The sequence below is a fragment of the Cheilinus undulatus genome, linkage group 1 (assembly GCF_018320785.1).
Source record: "Cheilinus undulatus linkage group 1, ASM1832078v1, whole genome shotgun sequence".
NCBI lineage: Eukaryota > Metazoa > Chordata > Actinopteri > Labriformes > Labridae > Cheilinus > Cheilinus undulatus.
In genome coordinates, this window is record NC_054865.1 from 28,053,129 (window position 1) to 28,076,893 (window position 23,765).

A 23,765-nucleotide genomic window follows, 5' to 3' on the forward strand; every position below is an offset into this window, starting at 1 on the left:
TTGTTGCTCTGATTGGCCTGCAGAGATGTGACAGACAGAACAATCACCCAATCATACTCTGAGTTTTTTTCAAAGCCTCTGCCTTTTCTCAAACGTTTCTTGTTGAAGCTTTACCAGATGGATGTGTGAAACACATCCATCTGGTATGTCAGGTTAGATATACGCTTGTTAGAATTTTGGCTATACTGGATTTTTGCACAGTTTACTTGAGGGTCAGAGCAAAACAGCACCGTTCAAACATGCATGTGAAGTGTATATCTAGTGGCTTTTTTTTTAAACACAGAATAAGCTCACAGTAACAGATGCACTGTTGGTTGGTGTCTTTGGTGGTTTTAGTTGTTAAAAATGTGTTTTAAGGTATGAGTTGTGTGTGAGCGACTGGACTTGAACAATGTGGCTGATGTGTATGCGGTGTTCATGGAAAATGTCAGGAAACTGAGCCTTGTTTTTGTGTAGTCTTTTGTTGCACAGAATTTGTGCCTTTGCAGAAAAATCAAGGAAAAATGATTTTGTTTGATTCACATGTGTAAACTTAAGAACATTTATGGTCTTGCAATATAAACGGCATTTCAAAGATATTAAAGCGGCTAACACTTGCGTTTTGTTTTGGCAGTATCTGAAGTTGTTACCTTAATTGAAGGTGTATAAACACCTGCACATAAACAGTAATGCACGCACTTTAACCTTGCAGCACCCTTCAGCAGAAACATGTTCTCGCACGCATGAATAATACTGATAATTTATCATTGTGAATGGCTCACCTGGTTGCGAAACACAAGCGCCAATATTCCTCCCAGCAGCTCCAGGATCAGACACACAGTCAGGGTGTACATGAACTGTGAGGAAACAGGAAAAAGGAAGAGTCATTGTACATATCCATAATTTACACTTTATACTTAAATTTGTATATTTTTAATGAATGCTTCAGAGTTGAAGTTAAAACAGACTTAAATCCAGTGAGGACAGTATTTTAATAGTGCCCCACAGCTATCCATTTCAATCTATAGTCTGGATTCACACCGTGTCTTTCTGCACATGGAGGCATAGCCATGGTGTTTCTGCATAATGTTCATTATTGATTCACAAATTCTACTTTGTCTGGCATGCTATACATTTAAATATTCTTCATCCAGGCATGTGTTTTGGTCAAGCCCAAGAGGCTTAATGCTTTAATGCTTTAATGCAATAGGCAAATTCTGCATATGTTTAGTCTTGTGTTGGTAGAAATGTTTTAATTTTTCTGCATGCTGTTTTTTACCATTAAGGGGAGCATTTTGACCACCGTTTCCCTTTACATATGAGCAGTCACTCTGAAGAAAGTCATATCATAGTGAATTTCCCAAATACTCAAAGCTCCATCCTCATGGGCAAGATTCCTTTTTCTATTTTTTTTTATAAATATATATAGTGTTAGGATTAGCTTTGCCTTTATTGGATAGGACAGCCAGAGACAGAAAATATGGAGAAAGAGTGGGGGAAGGCATGCACCAAACATGCTCCCGGCCCATGAACTGATCATTCGACCAGCACATTAAGGACTATAGCCTCTGCATGAGTGCCTACTCAACCAACTGAGCCAGGCTTTTTTTTAACCTATTATGGCCGCTTCCAGAGCATACATAAGAAAATTCACTTTTTCATTGACAAAGAACTGATAGAAACGGAAAAGACCAGGAATCGAAATATCAGGCAAACCAATTATAGTTTGATATGTATTGATATGTGCATGATTGTTGTAATTTCATTATTAGGATTGGTGCCTCCTTAATTCAAATACAAACAGTTTTAAGGCATGTGTTATTCAGTGTCTATTTGTCTGGGGTTTACAAAATAACAGGTTTTTTAATCTTTACTTAATATCATCACCTCAGTTTAAGTTCTTTTAGGGGGAAAAACTACAAATCCCAGACACCAAATACAGGTTATTTTTTTAGTTTCAAATGAACAAAAAATGCAGTCACCTCCAGCACATTGCCTAAATTGTTCAAATACGTTTCTCTCTCTGTTTCCTACAGCAGCTTTTCATTGAAATATGACCAAAGACCTGCAGTATTATTTTGAGTGTTGGTATTCATAGTACTGAGAATTTGGACCTTACAAAGACTTCCCTTCTTTTTCATTAATGAAAATATGAACTGTTCCAAACATGCAGAAATAAAAAAAATCAAATATTAAATGAAGACTCCACAGTCTCATTCTGGGCGTTGTAGAAGCCACCACATGCCTAAAAAAAAAGAGGAAGAATTTGGCTCTTAGCACACCACTCACCACTTTCAGTAGGGTTAGATTGTCCCTGAGTGAAGCCAAGACACCGATGAATGAAACTATAAACATGACGATTCCCAGAAGAATCAGGATTAGAGCTGGTGCTAAAAACACGCCTTCCAGAGTCTTGTAGCGTTGTCTCTCCACCTCAGCATAGATGCCAATGGCCAAAATAAAGCCCCCTATCAGCTGGAGACAAAGTGTGACACAGAAAGGACAGGTCAGTTACAAACAACAGGTGACCGTACGTGATTTATAAGACTACAATTTCAGCAGCTTTAATGTCACTAAAACAGGAAACATTAGCAGACCAGAACGCTTTACATTTCTTTTTGGAAGAGGTTTATTTGTACATCCACATCTGGCCACATTAGTGTCAAGTTTAAAGACAGAAACTAGAAAAGCACTCAGAGACCGCAGACCCCCGCCATTAGCCTTATCTCCCAATAGTACAGAATCCTTTAAAAAAATTCCTGGATCCAGACGGTGACCTGGATCAGTCCCGAAATCTAATCAGTTCTTCCTTATGCCATTTCTGACATTTCCTGAAAATTTCATGAAAATCCATCCATGACTTTTTGAGTTATGTTGCTAACAATCGAACAAACAAACGAACAAACCCACCCGATCACATAACCTCTTTGGCAGAGGTAATGATTAGATGATGATCAGTATTTCTTGTATATCTAAAGAGTATTCACACTTCACTAATTTAAAAAAAAAGGTAATGAATAAATATTGAGGCATGACATTCAAAGATAATCAAAATACCCATTATGACATTTTGAAGTAAGCCTAAACTGAACTAATTTTTATTTTATATTGATAAGATTTGACTGAAATAAGGTCTACACAAAAAACATCATCAGGAGCAAAATCTAGTATTGCAGATATACAGTTAGTAAGACACATTTTTGGCACGTACTTAGCAATCTTTAATAAGAATGAGATACTTCATATAAAACAAGGTGATTATCTTGTGATGACACACATTCAATTTACTGTACACCACCTTATGCAATCAACCACTGCTCTCTCTGGTACTGGCAATACTAATTCCATTGCTGAAAGTTTTATACTGTACATAGACAGATAACATTGCAAAACGTGCAAAAATCCATACATCACGCTGCTTTTTAGACACCCCGTAAAAAAACAGAATTTTGTCATGCTACACAGCATTTAATTATAATTGTCGTGTTGGCATTCAAACTGTATGCATGATGTTGTACTATTTTAAATGTTCAGCTCAGAACTAGGGGTGGGTAAAAATATCGATTAATCGATGCATCACAATATTTCCCCCCTCAATTCAATATCGATTCAGGAAATTCTCTGAATCGATTCACCCCCTGGCCAGTTGGGGTCACTGTGTGTGATTTGCGTTGTATGGACGGAGGCCGCACTCGACCAAACAACAACCAACCATAACCATGTTATGTGAGGTTTATCACAATTTCCAAGAGGAAAGAAATATTATTAAAGTGACATGCACTTTACTTTTTCAGTGTTTAGACAGAACTGGCATGTTTTTTACTTTTGTACTCTTTATGCACAAATAAGTTATTATTGTGCAAATTTTTATTTTCAGATGTTTTATTGCTAAAAAAAATGTGAGGTGACTTACCACATGTTCACATGGGCATAAAAATAATTATTAAAAACTGTCAACAGGTCATTTGTGTATTTCTACTTCTTAGTGAATCAACATCAAAGCACTTAAATCAATATTGAATCGATATTGAATTGAATCGCAACCTAAAGAACTGAAATCGAATTGAATCATGAGGTTCTTAGCAATACCCAGCCCTACTCAGAACAGCCATGTGCATTATTACAGTCTCAGAGCGGCAAGAGAGACTGGTTAAAATCTCAGTGGACCAAGGCTGGCTATATTATTTTGTATTGTCCTGCTTCTAAGAATCTCAGGAGCTGACAAGTTTTCACAAGTTTCAAGACACTTGAACCAAACAGTCTGAGTAGAGGCATTTAACTCTGCATCTTCATTACAGCAGAATAGACTGCAGCAATTTATAACTCAGTTATTAATGTCAATGAGAGCTTTCTTTAATTGGCTATACTGAGTCACTACAGTGATCTAATAGAGGAAGTCAGTGCTGTCTGGAGGGAATACACAGAATTGACAGGCACCAACTCTGTCTAAAACTTCAAAATAACAGACTAATAAAATCAAGTCAGACTTTAGGGACTGCTGAAGAACTACCAGCACTGCAAAGTACAAAATTAACAAGACTTTTTACACAAGTCACCCAGTTTTCTAAAGAAAATTATCTTCATGACTAAAAGAACCTGTGATTTTTCCACCTGTTTACAAGTATTTATAATTGGAGGCTTTTCACAGTTTTGCAACAGTAAGATAAAGCATAAAGGGACATTTTTCTACAATCCAAGTATTAACAGCCTCTAGCTAAACAACTAGAAAAGGTCAGTTTTGAAAATTTTCATCATGGGAATATAATAAATTAGCGTGCCCCATCTGTAAGAGCTGCAGCTGGTCCCTCTCTCACCATTGCGGAGTGTGGCCACTCACACTCCAGACGCACAGGATTGCACATGACGAGAGGAAAAAAACATTCAACTTGAGTCTAAAATGTACCAGAAATAAGAAATAAATGGACTGGGCATGAAATTCAAATCTCAAATCAAAGTGGAGTAAAGTTTTTGGAGCAACAAGTCAAACCTAAAGTCTTATCTGCGCGTCTGGCATGCACATGCCTCTCTCACTTTGTCATAGCACCTGTGTGATGAGGAGTGAAAACCTCTTAGCACAGACCAATTTTCTCGTAGCATTTGTGACATATATGTTGCACTGTACAGCCCTGATATAGGAGATGGTCTGATGCATGGTGTGTGTCTGGCTACATCATGAGGAGGAGGAGGAGGAGGAGGAGGAGGAGACAGAGCAGGACAGGCTGGTGTGTGACAGGGGAGCAGAGTTGTTACAGGTGAGCCTGAGAGTAAAGCAGGGAAGAAGCTCTGTAGAGTATCATAGTATGCTAAAAAGCATTATTAGACTGTGGGTCTCCTTTATTTATGAAGAAAAAATGTTTGAGATTAAATCTATAGCTCTTCTATGATCTGAAGAATGAAAAGATGGTTAAGTTCTTTTACTACACCTTAAAAGTTCTCCACTGAGACTTCTTTTACTTTGTGTGTTGATGAGTTTTGAAAAGCAGCTTCAAATTTGTGTTTATTATTATTTCAGTAAATCTACGGGACTGATGACAGCAATTTCTTACTGTCAGCTTTATTTTACATTTTGGCATTTTTTAGTTTAAAAAAATAAAAGATGATAAATAATAGCAGACATTTTTAAAGTAATTACTTGCTTTTTCTCTTGAGTAGGGCAGTTGTGTCCACCTTACTAACCTCTGACCACATCAGAACAGTGAAACACCATTAGATGTGTCTGTGCCACTGCTGAGCTCTCAGTGGAGACTTGACTTCTCCCAGTGATCTATAGTTTAATTCTCTAACTGTAGTCTCTCTTTTTTGTATCACCCTGTTGTGAGTCCTCTTGATGTAAAGGGATGCTTCTGTGAGTCTTTATTTCTCCCATGTGAGGCTGAAATTCTCTGCTTTAGTGTGGAGGATCAGGAACAATCTTTCAGTGATTCAAACTTCACTGACCATGTTCTTTATGTCCATGTTTGATGATGAGATCTGTTGTTCTGAGTTAAGATGCTGAGAACAGTGGAGTTAACTTCTAGAAGTCTGAAGTTAGACACTACATTGTGGTATTATTCAATAATGTTACTGGCTGTGCAATGATTAATAGAGATTAAAAATTTTAATCTATTGACAGCCCTAGTTACAGAATCTTTAGTTGCTGTATAGTTGTAGTAATAATGTATGGTTATCCAAATTCCTAAGGCACACCTAGACTTGTCTCAAGGCACACCATTTGAGAACCACTGCTATAGACTATACTCGGGTGGGCCACCCGGTACAGTGCATTCAGAAAGTATTCAGACCCCCATTGATTCATCATTCATTCCATTTTTTGATAATGGATAACTGAACTGTTATTTTGTCTTCATGATGTAATGGCAGCCATGAATACTGATTGACCAGCTAGTGGACCTTCCAGACTCAGGTGTCTTTACAATACAATCACTAAGACACACTCCCTGCACTCAGGCGACCACCATTTCACTAATCCTGAGACAACAAGCACTAATCGGCTGGACCTCTATTGAATTAGGTCAGTCACTTTAAAGGGGATGAATATTCATGCAGTCATTTTACATTACAGAAGTTAATATAATTACATTGTAGAAATTTGTTTTCCTTTGACATTAAAGAGTTGATTTGTAATTTTTTGTCAAAAAAGCAAAATTATATGGACCATGATTGATTTATAAAATCAATAAAACAGAAAAACATCCAAGGGGGTGAATACTTTTTATTTTACAGTTGCAAGAAAAAGTATGTGAACCCTTTGGATTTCTTGGATGTCTGCATAAATTGGTCATAAAATGTGTTCTGATCTTCATCTAAGTCACAACAATAGACAAACACAGTCTGCTTAAACTAATAATGCACAAAAAATGATATGTTTTCATGTTTTTATTTAACAAAACATGTAAACATTCACAGTGCAGGGTGGAAAAAGTATGTGAACCTTTGGATTTACTAACTGGTTGACACTCCTTTGGCAGCAATAACTTTAACCAAATGTTTCCTGTAGTTGCAGATCAGACCTGCACAACGATTAGGAGGAATTTTGGACCATTCCTCTTTATACTGTAAGTCTGGATGATTTGAATTTAATTAAGAACTTTGAGGAAACCGGTTGCCCTAAAAAATTTAAGTAATGTATAATTAAAATTTGAGTGAATTCAACTTAAGTTTTTAAGTTTTAAGTACAACAAACTAAATGCCAAGTTGATTTAACTTTAAATCTCTTGCAAAGTCAATTGCTCCCAGTTGTTTTGGTTATCTGTTCTTCTGTAATAGCAAATCAACTCTATGCCAGTGTTAATTCAACTCCCACAGTGTTAAATTTAACAACTATGCTAGTTCTCCAATAGTGATACATCGTAGCATTTAAGTGTTACTTTTTTGTATCACCATAGTAATTGCTGAGGTGTAATACTAAGGCAATATAACAAGACTATTACATATTTGAGACTCATGGTAAGCGGTAGACACTTACACTTTGTTCACTCATGTAAACTCTGTTTCTTCACAGATATACTAGATTTTGTTGCCACAGGCAGGAAGTCACTTACCCAGTAAACAACTTCACTCATGGTGGAAAGTTTAAAAACTTTAAAATCTTCAACAATCCACCAGAAACATGAGCAAAGGACTCCAAGCAATGATTACAGTACAACAGGCATCATCTAAACATATCCAAACACAATTCAAAACATCTCAAATACATATAAACACTCCGCATGAGGGCATCATGGGAAATTTATTCAAATTTTGAAATGAGAGTGGGTGGGGCTTAAATCACTTGACTCTCTGCAGCGTTGATGGGATCATAACTGTCAAATAACTCCAACACTGAAGACCACAAAGCAAAGGGGATGAAGAGGCATGGTTATGACTAAAACTTAGTATTTTAAAGGCATTTAACTTAAATTTATTCACACATTCAACTATGTCTACAAATGAGTAGAATATACTTAGCATTTTATAGTAATGCAATCAAACTTAAATAATTTATGTACATTGTAATTAAATAATTTAATTAGATATAAAGTCCGGGTTTACAGTGTACAAAACTGTTTCAGTGCAGCAATATTATTGGGATGTCTGGTGTGAATCGCTCTCTTTAGGTCATGCCACAGCATCTTAATCAGGTTGAGGTCAGGACTCTGACTGGGCCACTCCAGAAGGCGTATTTTCTTCTGTTGAAGCCATTCTGTTGTTGATTTACTTCTATGCTTTGGGTTGTTGTCCTGTTGCATCACCCATCCTCTGTTGAGCTTCAGTTTGTGGACAGGTGGTCTTAAGTTTTCCTACAAAACGTCTTGATAAACTAAGGAATTCATTTTTCCGTCAATGACAGCAATCCGTCCAGGCCCTGAGGCAGCAAAGCAGCCCCAAACCATGATGGCCCCTCCACCATATTTCACAGTTGGGATGAGGTTTTGATGTTGGTGTGCCTGGGCTTTTTTTTTTTTTTTTTACCAAAAAAAGGTGCAGCACACCCAAACAGCTCAATTTTGGATTCATCTGTCCACAGAATATTTTGCTGTGAAACATCTAGGTGCACTTTTGCAAACTTCAAACGTGTAGCAATGTTTTTTGGGAGAGCAGTGGCTTCCTCCGTGGTGTCCTCCCATGAACTCCATTCTTGTTTAATGTTTTACTTATGGTAGATTTGTCAACACAAATGTTAGCATGTGTCAGAGATTTCTGTAAGTCTTTAGCTGACACTCTAGGATTCTTCTTCACCTCATTAAGCATTCTGCGCTTTGCTCTTGCAGTCATCTTTACAGGACGACCACGCCTAGGGAGAGTAAGAACAGTGCTGAACCTTCTCCATTTGTAGACAGTCTGTCTTACCCTGGACACATGAACATCAAGGCTTTTAGAGATACTTTTGTAACCCTTTCCAGCTTCATGCAAGTCAACAATTCTTGATCGTAGGTCTTCTGAGAGCTCTTCTGTGCGAGGCATGGTTCACATCAGGCAATGCTTCTTGAGAACAGCAAACTGTTGTGTGTTTTTTAATAGGGCAGGGCAGCTTTAACAAACACATCCAATCTCATCACATTGATTGGACTTCAGGTTGGCTGACTCCTGGCTCCAATTAGCTCTTGGAGAAGTCATTAGCCTAGGGGTTCACACTTTTTCCACCCTGCACTGTGATTTTTTGTGCGTTATTAGTTTAAGCAGACTGTGTCTGTCTATTGTTGTGACTTAGATGAAGATCAGAACACATTTTATGACCAATTTATGCAGAAATCCAAGAAATCCCAAAGGGTTCACATACTTTTTCTTGCAACTGTATATTCCTTTAGCAGGCTTACTAGTCACTTCACTGTCATGATGACACTTTTGGGTCTGGTAAGTAGGAAAAGAATATTAGTATTGTTTCTAGGCCGGGGCCTTTGAATACTGTACAAAAACACAATTGAATAACTTACTCTATGATTGTGGAAACTAGACCATATGGCAATAATATTTCATGTTTCGCCCCTTTCATTGCCAAAGGCTGCCGTCTGATCCCTGTTTGCAGATTTTCTGAAGGACAAACACAGCCTGAACTGAACCAACAGAGGCCAGTTTGACAACAGGGCACAGAGTACCACAGGGATTTAGAACTCCACTCAGACCAGGACTCTGACTCTGTAGACGATGAAGGCATGGTGGGTTCAGGTGAGGAGAGGAGAAACAGGGAGGAGGATGGGAGTGACAGAGAGGCTGCGTCTTCAGACTCAGGACAATTCTTTACAAAGAAATTAAAATTGTTAATTCTATTCCTTAAAAGGTCGATATTGATAATGATGGATCGGTTCAATTAAAGACTACCCCCTTTGAAGATTCAATATTTGCTTCACATTAACGAGAGTTTGGACAGAGCTGACCTCTCAGCACAATGACAAAAGAAGCTCTAATTGAGGCAAAAGCTGTGCAGTCGTTGATAATTTGCAAGCTATGTAGTCCAGCATTTGTGCCCTTTTAACCCATTCCCATATTTTCAGTGTCACATTAACATGCAACAGAGCTGTTTCTACATTCAATTATCATCTGAAGCAGCTCATTATGAAATCTGCTTTAGCTAAGGTCTACTGGTCACATTATGAGAAGGGAGAAAAGGCCTGAGGAGTCAGCTCTCCTAAAAAATAAAGAAAATATATATTTTACAACCCATACAAGACATAAAGTAAACACATTTCATCGAACTGTGGTTCATTAACACCTGCGTTTTATTGCTGAGGCCATCATGAACATGTGTACTGACAGTACTGCACACTGAAAAGATGCCATGTCCTTTGAGCACATTGACAATGTTTTAACTAAATATGTTGAAAACAAAAACACTGTTGGGAGTAGGAATAGTATATGTCTACACAGAGGACAAGGCTTTGTTTAAGCTTTATCTTACAAATACAATGCTAACAGGAAGGATTTGGTGTACAGTTTACCAAGTTAGTTATCCATAAAGTCCAATCATCCCAATACAGCAGCTTGGATAGGGATCTGACTGCAGACTGTACATTTCTGACAGCCACTCTCACAGACCGTTTAATATGAGACGCTAATTGTTCAGAGTGAAAATACATGCTAAAACTTTCAAGATAAAATTTTTTACTTTTAACTTCTGTTGAGAGTGAGGGTAAGGGGTAAGGCAAGGGTTATCAAAAGTTAAAAGTAAAAAAACCTGAGCTGCAAAACCTGATTACAAAACAATTAATAAAGTTGAGTAAACAGTCTGTGTACATGAAAGAAGCTCTTCCTCCATAAAACATTGTAACAAAGCCAGCGTAGTTCATGTAGCTCCATTAGCTGTGTACGCTGTGTTTATCTAAAGCTAACAATGCTAAAGCGAGCCATTGTTTGTCTAACTACTTCTGAAAGAGGTCAATACATAGTTCAATCCTGGATTAGATCTCTGACCTTTTTCTCTATTTTATTCATGAAATTATTAATGTTTGCAATGGATGTAACTGCCAGACTTTTTTGTGAATAAAGTTTGATTCTAAAATAATGTAATACTGGAAACATGTTGTGCCAGCAAATTAGGCAGTTTGCTCTGAGATAAACAGCAGCTCAGATAAACCGTTCACAGCCAGACTGTTTTGTGGAGAGGCAGCTTTTACTTCTTAGCACTAGACACCAAACTTCTGAAATATAAGATCTTAAAGGTGCAATATGTGAGTATTGACCCAGCATATGTCACACCTCAGCACAAGCCTCTTAATCTAGAAAAATAATAACCCCACCATTTTGCTTCTACATACAGCGCCCGCACTGAATAGGACTGCATCTCATTCCCTAAGAGGTGGCTAATGGTTGGAGAGAGAGAGGGGTTCACAGGAAAAAAATGATTAAAAAAATATGTTGTAGCCTCTGAATGACTAGGAAGTTATTACAAATATTTCAAGTTAGGATATATTTTATATCTGATTAACTTTTCAACATGTAGCTATTAAAACTCTTATAACTATTGTGACAAAGCAATGTTATCATAACCAAGAGATTTGATGGGAAAACAAAAAATGTAAAAAGTGATCAATCATTAAAAATTATATTTTTTCTGTAAATACACAGCTATTAACAACCACACTCAACTGCAAATAACCACACCACAGCATGCTGCTAATTCTGCGTTTATTGCTATGTTCTTCTCTCTCAATTGTTCTTCAGCCGTTCCAAATGAACACAAACAATGAATCAGACAGGGAAAGGGGAAAAAAAGGTTTTCTTTTAACATCAAGGCATAAACTGAGAAAATCTTAATGTCAAAGTAAAGTTGATGATGGATAACCATCTTTACAGTGAGTCCAGCTGGAATCCCTCGTTATTAAAAATCAAAAATGAAAACTAAAATAACCATGATAATGAAGTAACAAAGGCAAAGTAGGGTTACTTTAATAGACTGCTTTCTCTTTATAGTTGCAGATGGCTTTGGGACAATTTTAGGGCATTATGTCAAGGATAAGTTGTATTATATAACTTAAAACACACTGTTAAAAAAACTGCACAGTGCTATTAGCATGCTCGACTAACTGCCTTGGAGGCGTACAGTACAGAGCTAAAGCTCAAATGAAGCTCTTAAACCAGGCAACAAGCTGCATGCATGAGACAAAATGCGCTGATTCATGGACTCACAATATGACTGTGACTATATAGGAAGGAAAACAGAAGAAAGTATTTCAACAAGAATGATCTTTACCTCTGCCAAGGAGGTTATGTGATCAGCAGGGTTTGTTAGTTAGTTAGTTTGTTTGTTTTTTAGTTTGTTAGCAACATAACTGTGGACGGATTTTGATGACATTTTCAGGAAATGTCAGAAATGGCATAAGAAAAACTGATTAGATTTTGGGAGTGATCCGGATCACCGTCTAGATCCAGGAATTTTTTAAAGGATTCTTCACTATTGGGAGATAGGGCTAATGGCGGAGGTCTGCATCTCTGTTTTCAGTATGGTTTCATAAACTGACTTCTTTTGTCAAATTAAATTTACTGATCCAGTTGTCAGACTGAATGGGAAATTAGATTCAGTTGCATTTAAATGGGCTGATCATTAATAAATTAATAAAAAGCAAATCAAGACGTTTACTGTCAAGATTAAACTGAAATATTCAGCTACAAGATGTAATATTGAGTCCTGTTTCCATTTACATCAAAGACTTTAAAGAGGATTGACAAAAAACTAGAAGTCTTCAGATGTAAACTGCTGCTCGTATTAATCCACTTTACAATGATTTAACATCTTTCATATTTGTTGATTTTTAGAGTACTGTGGTGCACTTTGAAATCTGCTATAGATGTTTATTTTCCTTTGATGAAATACTGTCATTAACTGTCTCTCCCTCTTTATAATCTCTTTATAATTTTTTTATCTTTTTGTATGCCAAAATATTAGGCATAGTTTACCCCAAATACCTGCAGATATGACTCACAGTGGTGTTAGCAAAGGTTTCCTTTAAAAGGAACCCTGCATGATCAGACCAGTTCATCTTGTTGGATAGATATTTGTATCTCTCATATACATATTGAACTAAAAACTCACTAGATATCTGCATTTTGAGTAATTTTAGTTTATAAATTCACCAGGAGGCCGCCATGCGCTCTGACGTCACAGTTCCATGGCGCTCGCTGTTTCTGTGCAGTAACCGCTGTTGTATACTGGCAGCCAGAGTTAAGGCTGCATCTCAGTGACACAGCATGTCTTACACATGGAGAATTCTAAAATTTAAGGTCTCCTCTATTTTTTATTTGCACCACGAGCAGTTATCTGTTTATCTAGACAGGAAAACGATAAATGCAGAGCCATCTTCTTGTAGCAAATATTTATGTCCATATCTGCAGAATATGTTTGAAATCCTTTTCCTGATGAACCAGATGAAGGCCGCGAGCTAAGTGCGTCTGTTTAAGAAAGTTGTTCCCCAAACTTCTACTCTTTATAAAGCTTTCTGTTTCCACACTGTTCAGGTAAAGATAAACACAGAACCAAAGCACTTCCGGTTTGCGCTTTTCAAAGTTAAAGTCCACTTTAGCATTTCTTTGGAGAAACTCTGTTTGTTCTTACATACTGCTTTTATTTTGAAAAGCTCCCTGCACGCTTCCGCTATACACTGAATCCAGTCACTTGCAGGGAGTTTTACTGAAGTAAAACTAGGAGGAACGACAGAGCTTTGACAGCAGGGAGTCAAAAAAAACATGCAGTAAACTCTTGTCTGGTATGAAAGCTGTTATGGCAGTAACAGCTGCAAGCAGAAAAACCATCTGAAAAACGGTTAATAGCAACGGCGAAGATCGCTGCGGCACTGTGACGTCACACGGACCAAAACATGGCGGCCTCCTGGTGGGTTTATGAGCTCAAATTTACTCAAACTGCATATCTGGGATATTTAGTGAGTTTTTGTCAATTCACATTTGAGAAATACAAATATCTATCCAACAAGTATATCTTGTTGGATAGATATTTGTATCTCTCAATTGTGAATTTACTCAAACTGCAGATATCTGGGATATTTAGTGAGTTTTTTAGTTCAATTCACATTTGAGAGATACAAATATCTATCCAACAAGATATACTTGTCTGATCATCCAGGGTTCCTTTTAATAACTTTTAGTTTTGTCAATCAGCAGCAAATAGTCCTACAATGATAGAGTTATTACAACTGTCAAGCGGTCAAAGTCAAAGACGTGCACTAAACAAGGAAGTCCCAGTATAAGCACGTTTAGGTGTGTCTGTTAAAGCATGACAGGGTTAATAAGGGGGAAGAAAGCTGATAACCTCAGACAGAAGGCTGAAGTGAAACCAAGGGAAGAATCAGTTTGACGCTGGTATCATACTCCCAAGTTAGAAATTTAAACTTTAAGACAATCATATCCCTGTTACCAATGTAGTGGATCCAACTCTGATCTTTTATTGACCCTTTATGACCTACCATAGAAGGCAAAAATGAAGATAAAATGATTGCACTCAATTTGTAAAAAGACAGCATGTTTATAAAAAACAAACTATATTCAGTAGTGCAATCTAATCTCTAAGTGTGCCAAATACTTTTGAGCATGCATATGTTTGCAGAAGGCCATGTTGAAACAATAACAAGTGCGACTCATGGCCTGCAAGAAAACAATGCGATAGGTTTTGTGCAGACAATACATCATCATACATCATCATGTATACGTAAACTAGGAAGTGCTGTGAAAGGCAGCGGTCTGGTTCATATTATATTTTATTGTTTTTGATGTGTGCGCTTTTTCTAAATTTCTGCAAAAGAAGGGAGGATATTTCTGGGAGGAAACAGTACTCTGGGACACAGTGAACGTGAGATACATGATGCCTGATGCTAAATTAGATCATGTCATGTCCTTTTATGACTCAAGTACTTTTCCACTGTGAGCAGAAAAAAACAAATTTCCTCCTGTACTTTGTTCCTCCAACACATGCCATTTCCCTTGGGTGTTAGCAGCTGAAGCAGCTGAAGCAGCTGAAGCAGACATCCTGTTCTGCTGGACACACAAGCAGTGTGAAAGAGTAGATGACAACTGTACTCAGGTAAAAGTTCTCTGGCTAAAATTTACTTATGTACAAGTAAAAGTACAAATGGATAAATCTACAAAAGTGGAAGTAAAACAAGACTAGGTAAAAACCTAGTATATGGCTGGCCACAACTATCTGGGATGCCTGCTGAAATGCCTGACTGGCAGAAGGATTTTGCCATTATTGTTATTTTCTGAGCCAAATTTATCGTGGCTACGTAAATGTACATAGCTACATGCGGTATTAAGTAGGGATGCACCAAAAATTTGGCCACCGAAAATTTTCGGCAGAAAATGGCCCAAAAGTGCATTTTCAGTTTTCATCTGAAAGACTTTTATCACTGAAACAACAAGGACGAAACACGATGTTGGTAATTTCAGTGAGCTGGTTGATACAGAGTATTTATAAGTTGTATGTCTGAGGTCAGAGGAGACTGTGTTGATAAATATTTCACTAGACTAAAGTCCAGTTAGTTTGGAAACAGCTCCAGCTGTGCAAGTAGCACATTTACATTCACATGGACATGTCGGGCTGCTTGCTGCCTGTCTCCCTCTCTACCAGGCTACATGAGGCAAAAACACAAGAACTGATACAGACAGATATGAGGAGAGGACAAACATCAGGTGTTGTTGGAGAGGAGGACATTTTTGTTCCTCTGTCTGCCTTAAAAACCGGTACCACCACCATGTGTGCTTGTCAGAGCGAAACTTTGAAATAATATCCGCAGCAATGTCGCACTCCATTCATAAAAAGGTTCATGATTTATTTTTTGTGAAGACATGCTGATCTATAACTAAGTTCATGATTTCAGTTTGAGAAGAGATCGTTATTTTGATCCCAAAAAGGGGCTCTAAGCGGTCTTTTTTATAATTTGTTAATTATTTACAGGTTTTTAGTTCTTTCTAGCTCTATGTCTTTATTTCCAAAGAGTTCCAGAGAGACCACCGCAGCTGAGCAGTGTTTTGCACACCTCTGGGTTTAGATGGTTTTATGCCTTTCCACTCACAGTTTTCACTACATTAATTTGAATTCCCACATTTAGTGATGAGAAGATTTGCCATGAATTTAGTCATGTATTTTAACATTTAAAATGTTTGGAAAAAAAATCTAATATTAGTAATTTTAAAGTGTTTATCAGTTACAAAGTTTGATAAATCAGACGGCTGTCACAGCACTCTTTAATGTCTTTCTTTTTGGCCAAAAAGCTTTGCGCTGTTTAGGGGGTACTTGGCTGAAAAAAAACTTCACATGGGGTACATGACAGAAAAAAGGTTGAGAACCACTGATTTAATGTATTCATGAGTGGGGTCAAGTTAAACGTTTTATTTTGTATTTTATTTTATTTTATATTGTGCATTGTTGGAATGTCAGTGCTTAATAAATATTTACATAATTTTGTAACTGATTTATTCTTTGAAGCATTAATATTAATGTATGTGATTGCAGTTGATTTTAGTGAGGTTAGTACACAGTCATAGCCATAAATGCAATGGTACTAATAATTGGCATAATAACTTATTTTGGTGTTTTGGTTTTCAGCCAAGAATTTTCATTTCGGTGCATCCCTAGTATTAAGTTTATACTAACTATAAAACATTAACTGTTAATGAACGGTTTATTCTAAAATAAACAGGCTTCATGAACATTACTAATCCTCCTCAGACAGGTGTGTAAGGGTCTTTATATGTGTAACATTAAGCTGAATTTCTACTTTAGTGTTCCTATCCTTTTTTATATTTGTTAATTATCTATATACTGTACATTTATCATATTCGCTGCGAATGAAGACGTGCTAAACATTTAAGTAGCATTCTCTTAACGACGCAAATGCTGAGATTTTAACATTTAGCTGCTGAAGCTGAAGCTGTTTGGCAGAAGAGCAAAAACACCCTTTCTGTTACAGAAAGCTTTAAGTGTTGCTATCTTCGCTTGTTTTAATCAAGAAATATTTAGTTTTGACAAAGTGCTGCTGTGACTAATTCAGAGCTAATCACTGCACAAGCAGCCAGCATACACAAGCATTCACACAAGAAGTTACCCTTTCCCCCTCTACTATCACATAGGCATGCCAAAGCAGGTCAGCAGATGAGTGAAAACATCTTTCCCAACATGAAAAGCTTATATGGTTGTTCTAAAGCTGTATCTGAGGTATTTAGAGCAGCGGAAGCAGCCATTAGAGGGCTTTCAGTCCCCCTAAACCCCACCCATAGAGCAACTCTGTATGAATGGATCTAGTTAACACAGTGGTGGCAGCCATTAGCGACAGCATTCAGTCCAAGCAAATGCAACTCTGTTATATTAGGCCTTTGGAAGTAGGGTCACTCAGTTACTCAGTCAGTCAGTCAGTCAGTATACAGACAGAGCCATATGTAGGGCTGACCTCAGCGGTCAGCCAAAAATATTTAATTAAAGTTTATTTGAAGTACTGAGTAACTACTAAGGTTGGGCAGTTAATCACAATTTAGATTAAGTTGCAATATTTCCTGCATTTTTCAAATCAAAGAAGTTGCAATATTACTTTAATGTGCATCAAAATACCAGTTTATTGCATTTTTTTAGCACAGAGATGTTCGTGCTGAATTTGCAATAAGAGTCAAAATAATCACAGTATGTTTCTTTTTTTATATATATATCAAAATTATTCATCCTTATTTGTTACCGACTTCCATGTTGTTGTTTACACTACACTTGTTTGGCAGAGCTTTTTGTTGTCATGATAATGGCTCACATGGCTGTTAAACAAATCAGTCAACTTACTAATGTAGTTAAAGAAGATCAATTTCAACATTGTGCAGCAGTTTATCTTTAATATTTAGAGATCCAAAACAAGAGTTTGCCCAAATTTGAGAGGCTAAGATTCATTTTGTATTTCCATGTTGTCAAACACGATAATGTTTTGATATAACTGGATTTTTACCAGCAACTAGATTTTTAGAAGGTGACATCATGAAAAGCCTCTGAGAGAGCAACGTTTCTAAACATGCAACAATGCTGCCCATTAAACTGAATATCGTTTCATTTTTTTTTGTCTGCTCCTTCTAGCCTATAATTACAAGGCATGAGAGATATACAACATGCAGTCGGCTTAGTATACACTTCAATTACTCCCACACCTGCTCTATGAAATATTATGGCAAAAACAATCTCAGTTCTGGGTTCACTTATAAAAGAACCACTGAATGCAGAATGTGTGAACATTTTCCTGTAGGATGTGGCAATATGACCTTAACTGCTCTTTATTCTTGACTTCACGCTGAGATAAACCACATTTTTCAGTGACAGAAACCCTGTGGGGAAAATAGCTCCTTAGCATGACTGAATCAACAAGTTGTGTGAGCTGAATATAGATAACTATCTAATCGTTTTCACCTCCCCTATAAGGAAGCATGTATTCTCCATTTTCAAAACCTTTAACGACTCCTCCGTTGCTTTTTGCCACACCATACCACTCCCTCCTACTTTCTCTCTATGAAAGGATGTTTCACAAATGTCTCTCTGAAGAAACAAATAAGTGATTGTTAAATAAGTGCCCATCAACCATCTGTCTAGCTACACAGATGTATAATCTAGCGGGTTGTGTATGAAAGGAAGCAGCTGCTGAGTTTGGCTAAGCAGCATAGAAAAACAGACACAATGAGAACCATCAGAGCAAATGTGTCAATGTTTTTTCAGGGTATTTGAGAAAAACAGTGTTATCTGCACAACTCATTATCATGACTTAAGTCACAAACTATCAGTAATTAATTGGTTAAAGTAAGTATAGTCATCCATCTATTAATATTTATTACTATAGCACCAATTCTGTTATCTAAGGACATGTTATGACAAGAGCAGGTCTAGACCTTACTATTGGACAGTTAATTTACAAAGACCCAACAGTAATCGAACATGAGTACTTTACCCTGTAACATTTATCAAAGTTACATTGGCAAGAAAACAAACCCTCCTTTAACAGGCAGAGAGCTCAAACTGAACTGGACTCATGTTAAACAGCCAACGACTGTGTTGTAGAGTTCCTTTTTGGCAGCTAGTTTAAATTTAAGATAAGATATTCCTTTATTAGTCTTCAAATGCAGACATATATCAGGACCAACAGCGTGATAACAGACTGATCATTTTAATATTAAAATTAATGCTGTAATGATACAGAAATGAGGAGACGTGGCATTGATAATTAGGTGAAACTGAGACGATTAACAAATAGGGCAATCAATGTTTTACTATGCACAGCATCCTCAAACACATGAAAATACCAAACCATATCAATCTGACAGTATAAGACTGTGAGCATTTGCAGCCTGAGACCTGTGACTGCTGGGTCCTAATAACAAATCAAATTGTAGAACTCCTCACTAGCTACTCAGTACTCAGTAATCAAACTATAAATTAAACATGTTTTACTTTTACTTGAGTAGATTTATAGACCAGTACTTTTACTTGAACTTAAGTAAATTTTAACCAGAGTAACTGTACATTTACTCATGTGCAATGGTAGTGAAAAATGATTAATTTCCTTTATTGATACAACCATTTATGCACCATGCAACAAAAATATAAGTCACAGTGTATTCTTATTCTCTTTTAAAGAAGTTACATCATTTGACTTCCCTTTACTGCAAACAGTCTTAAAATTACTTTTGTGCACTCACATGACTTTCATCAACACTATTTATTATCTCATATCTGTACTGTGCCTTTGTGATATTCTCTCAAATGTATTTATTTTATCCTTAAGCTAAATGTGTCGCTCTGCAGTAATCAGGCAGCGTATGCAGAAACACAATGATATGAGAATGTTCACCTTATCTACCTTTCAGCCTTTTACCGTCAACACCAATATTTTCATAATGCTGACTGCCTCAGTCGTACCATGTTTGTAAACTAACCAAATATTTCAATTTCACCTCTTTGTTTGGATGGCACAGGATCACTGAAATTACACCCTGAAGCATTTCTCCTTAATTTCAAGGCTCTCTTCATGCTCTTTGGCAAAGCTTTGAGGCTATGAGCCAAGTGGCAGTTAAAAATAACTAGCAAGCAAAAACATCCTGATGTGCTATGTGCTAAAAAGAGAAGTTGTTTTCTGCTGAACTACAAAAAATGAACTAAAAACTGAGGCTTCATAGTTCAGTGCCAAATCTTTGTCACTGACAAAGTTCTGATTTAGGTAGGGTAGATGTAATTTACCGAAAGTGAAGGTACTTTGAATGCTACTGTAGACTATTGGTTTCACTGGGCAGAACAATAACTACAGCAGCTCTGTCATTTTGAGTAATTTAATATGACTGTATGAGCACATGTTGCTGTCTGTCTTGTGGTGACCTACACATGACTCCTGATGTGAAGCAATCTGACCACAAACAGACAATAAGATGGATAAACAGCTCCTGGAAAAGATACTGTTTCTCTTTTCTTCTGCATTGGCTCTAACTCTGTGTTCACCTGTGACGATCAGACAGGTAAGAGCAGGGTAAAGGTGGAGAGAGAGGGTGTGGCCACTGTAGTGGAAAGACGTTTTTGAAACTCTGCAGAACAACATCACGCCACAGGTACAACACCTGTCGGCACACAACCAGAAAAAGACGCTAACAGCTGTAAACTAACGGCTGGCAAAAACATTTCTTCATTTTCTCTCAGTGTAACCACAGTGGATGATTTTTTTTCGACGAACAGCAGCCACGGTAAACATACACACCCTATCGACCCCCTCGAGACGAAATAGTTGCGCTAACAACGCGCGCGCTCCTCTGTCATAAACAATGATATTGACGTTACTTACCCACCAGATGATGGCATAGGCGAACAGAGTGAATTTAAGGAATAAGTAGGAGAATCTGTGACAGTATCTGGTATCATCGTTGTTGGACATCGTGTCTGACTGAGGACAGCTGGTTTCAGCGGCTTCCTCCGCAGCTGTTTTCAACACACTTCCGCGTTGGCAGCGTCACCACACCTGGGAGTGCACGTGAGCAGGATGGATGGATGGATTGATGGATGAGAGCTGAAGGAGCTACAACACTGTAAAATGAGAATAACAGTTCGCTTAAATCAGCCAACTGACGCTTTTCTTTAACCTGTGCTGTATAAATTAGAGTTGTTCTTGGCTGCTGACCCACAAAATCCACAAACTTGGTTTTCATACTCAAACTCCTTTTAGCAATATGGGTTAATCTCACCTTGGAAAATGTAACTTACTCAAAGCAAGTAAAAGCCTCAGTGACGTAAGGTTGTAAATGTCCCTTTTAAGGAAAGCTCTGATCAGATGGCTGCATTAAACACTGCTTACAGCATTTAATTTTAAATCCACTATTCCTCTCTGCAGTCGATAATATTCATACTGTAGCATTTTAAATGACTACCATGTTTAAGCCTATTAAGTAAGCTTTATAAAAAACACTATATCTTATAGATAAACCTGATTTGTTTTGCACCCTTTCTTTTTACATGCATCTGCTTCAAATAGGCATGTCAAGAAATGCAGTTCTTGCAGGGAGGTCCATGCATCTAAACTTAGCAGAAAATGAGGACGTTGTTTTTGGTAGATTATTTCTGTGATGTAACAACATTTCTTGCATTTCTGGGATGAGCAGCAGAGCTGAGTATGTGGGTTGCACCTACAAAAAAATTGCCATATCTTCTCTGTCAGTGGTAAACAGCTTATTCTACCATTGACTCTTGTTTGGTGTTGTTTGATGGATTGGATGATTGAAGTATGAAGAAACAAGGCTTATTGGCAATTTAGCAATTTATTCATTTAACAAACAGAAGCCTCAGTAGTGAGTGGAAGAACCACATAACCACAACAGCCTGGCTCCTCCTCCTCATGCTGGTCACCAACCCGGTCACACACTGCTGTGGGATGGTGTCTCATTCTTCAACCAGCATATGTCACAAGTCAGCAATTGTGGTTGTGTTGGTCACTCTGACACAAACAGCACGCCCAAGCTGATCCCACAAGTGCTCAATGGGGTTGAGGTCAGGACTGCTGGCAGGTCATTCATCGTCTCCACTGCCAAATTCTGGAGGTAGTCTCTGAGAGCGCACTCACACTAGGCCATCCATACCGATAAACCCCTCTCTGCAGGGGTAAGTGTTGTCATCTTGGAGGATAGAGTTTGGTCCCCGACTATGGAGATATGGGATTTCCGCTAGCTGTACAATCTCATCTCAATATCTCTATGCATTGAGATTGCCTTCTGGGGTATTAGAACCTCAAAACAAGTTAACTGTAACAGCAAAACAAGGCAGAGAAGATTTAACACATTTTTCATGGGTGCAACCCACATGCTCAGCGCTGATGCCCATCTCATAAATGCATGATCCTTACAAATGTGGCACCATTTAAAAGGGAAATAAACAGGCTTTCCAACAGTATAACATTTATTGCCAAAAAGCATTGTTACAACAAAGAATCTACCAAACACAAATTTTCTTTGCTTTTTTTTGCTAGGTTAGGCATCATTCTTTAAATACTTTTTCAGCCCGCATCCTCCATTTTTAAAACACATTTTCATGGTCGAAATAGCAGCTGAGAAAAAATAGTATTATTACCAGAAACATCACTCAAGACATATAACATTGCCCACATTAGTCCCTCACAATATCGTGTCAGGAACTTTATAATTGAAGAGAAATGGTTTATGAATCTGTCACAGAGGTTGTTGGAATCTGGATTGATGGAGATCTTTAATTAAATGCGTTTCATCATCTTTTTAAGCCTCAACAGAACATTTTTGCATATGAAAGCCACCTACGATGACAAACACAACTTTTTAAAGTTTATGTGTAGTTTTTTTTTCCTCACAGAGGCCAGGGGAAGCCAGGCTTTAAAGCAACAGTTCGAGGTATTCATCACACTGTTGCTGTCATTTTTAATCTTTCCAGTATCTCATTTTCTAATCAGTGAAACAGTGCTCCTCTAATGTTATATTATTGTAAGTGTGGTGAAACTACAATGGCTGTGAACTTATTTGATAATGTCATGTCCTCAAGGAGGTCTGTTGAAATTGGCCTCTCTTAACAATAAAAATGTTAATTAACATAGCTATGGCCACATTAGTCTGGATTATGCCAAGGGAGGCAGCAGCCTTAGGCCTCACATCAATAAATTATAGCATGCTATGAAAGGGACTGAAATTAAGTAACATCAGACAGCCCACTGTTAACATGATCAAGCACAGTCTGTGTGCAAGCAGTTTTGCATCTGCTAAAGTTACATCTGATAGGAATGGATTCTAAAACGAGCTGTGAATGGCTGATCTGCAACAATGCAGGCACACTGCGAGACACTGCTAGCTATTTTCAGGAGCAGGTTTAGCACTACCAGCTGGCTACTCTGTCTGATCAATAACCATGTTGTATTGACCATGTTGCCACCATGAAAGACATGAACTGTCTTCCTTTTCAAATGAGTTGAGTGAAATGTTCATCCATCTCCCTGCGACTTTACTGTTGATCAAACTGCAACATGATTTGTGAACATATTTTTTACTGTGGCTAAAAATAAATATAGTCTATGTTCAAACTGTTGCATCTTAAACATACTCAACTGTCAATACTTGATAGATTTGAAGAGGCAATGTGAGTCCATGCATGGATCCATTTATCTTTGTCTGAGCTAGTTCAGGGTCAACAGGCTGTATTTCATCCCTTCTTTATTAGTTACAGTCCTAAGATAATTACAAATGTTGATCTCTCTGCAGCGCCCCAGGCTCTTGTTCACTTAAAGGACCACATAAATAAAATACAGGCTTTTAAAACTTCTCATTCCCTACCTGCATTTATCCTTTAACACACC

General features: G+C 37.5%; 1 protein-coding gene across 1 annotated transcript in view; it reads right to left on the reverse strand.

Moving 5' to 3' along the window:
* tspan15 (tetraspanin 15) overlaps nucleotides 1-20,903 on the reverse strand; it is a 47,161-nt gene extending 26,258 nt beyond the window's left edge. Inside the window, exons 1-3 of the mRNA XM_041794511.1 lie at nucleotides 20,748-20,903; nucleotides 2,269-2,454; nucleotides 762-836 (exon numbers count right to left, since the gene is read on the reverse strand). Of these exons, the coding sequence (XP_041650445.1) occupies nucleotides 762-836; nucleotides 2,269-2,454; nucleotides 20,748-20,837 (351 nt within the window). The 5' untranslated portion in view covers nucleotides 20,838-20,903. The remainder of the gene's footprint in view (nucleotides 1-761; nucleotides 837-2,268; nucleotides 2,455-20,747) is intronic.
* Between the last annotated feature and the right edge of the window lie 2,862 nt (nucleotides 20,904-23,765).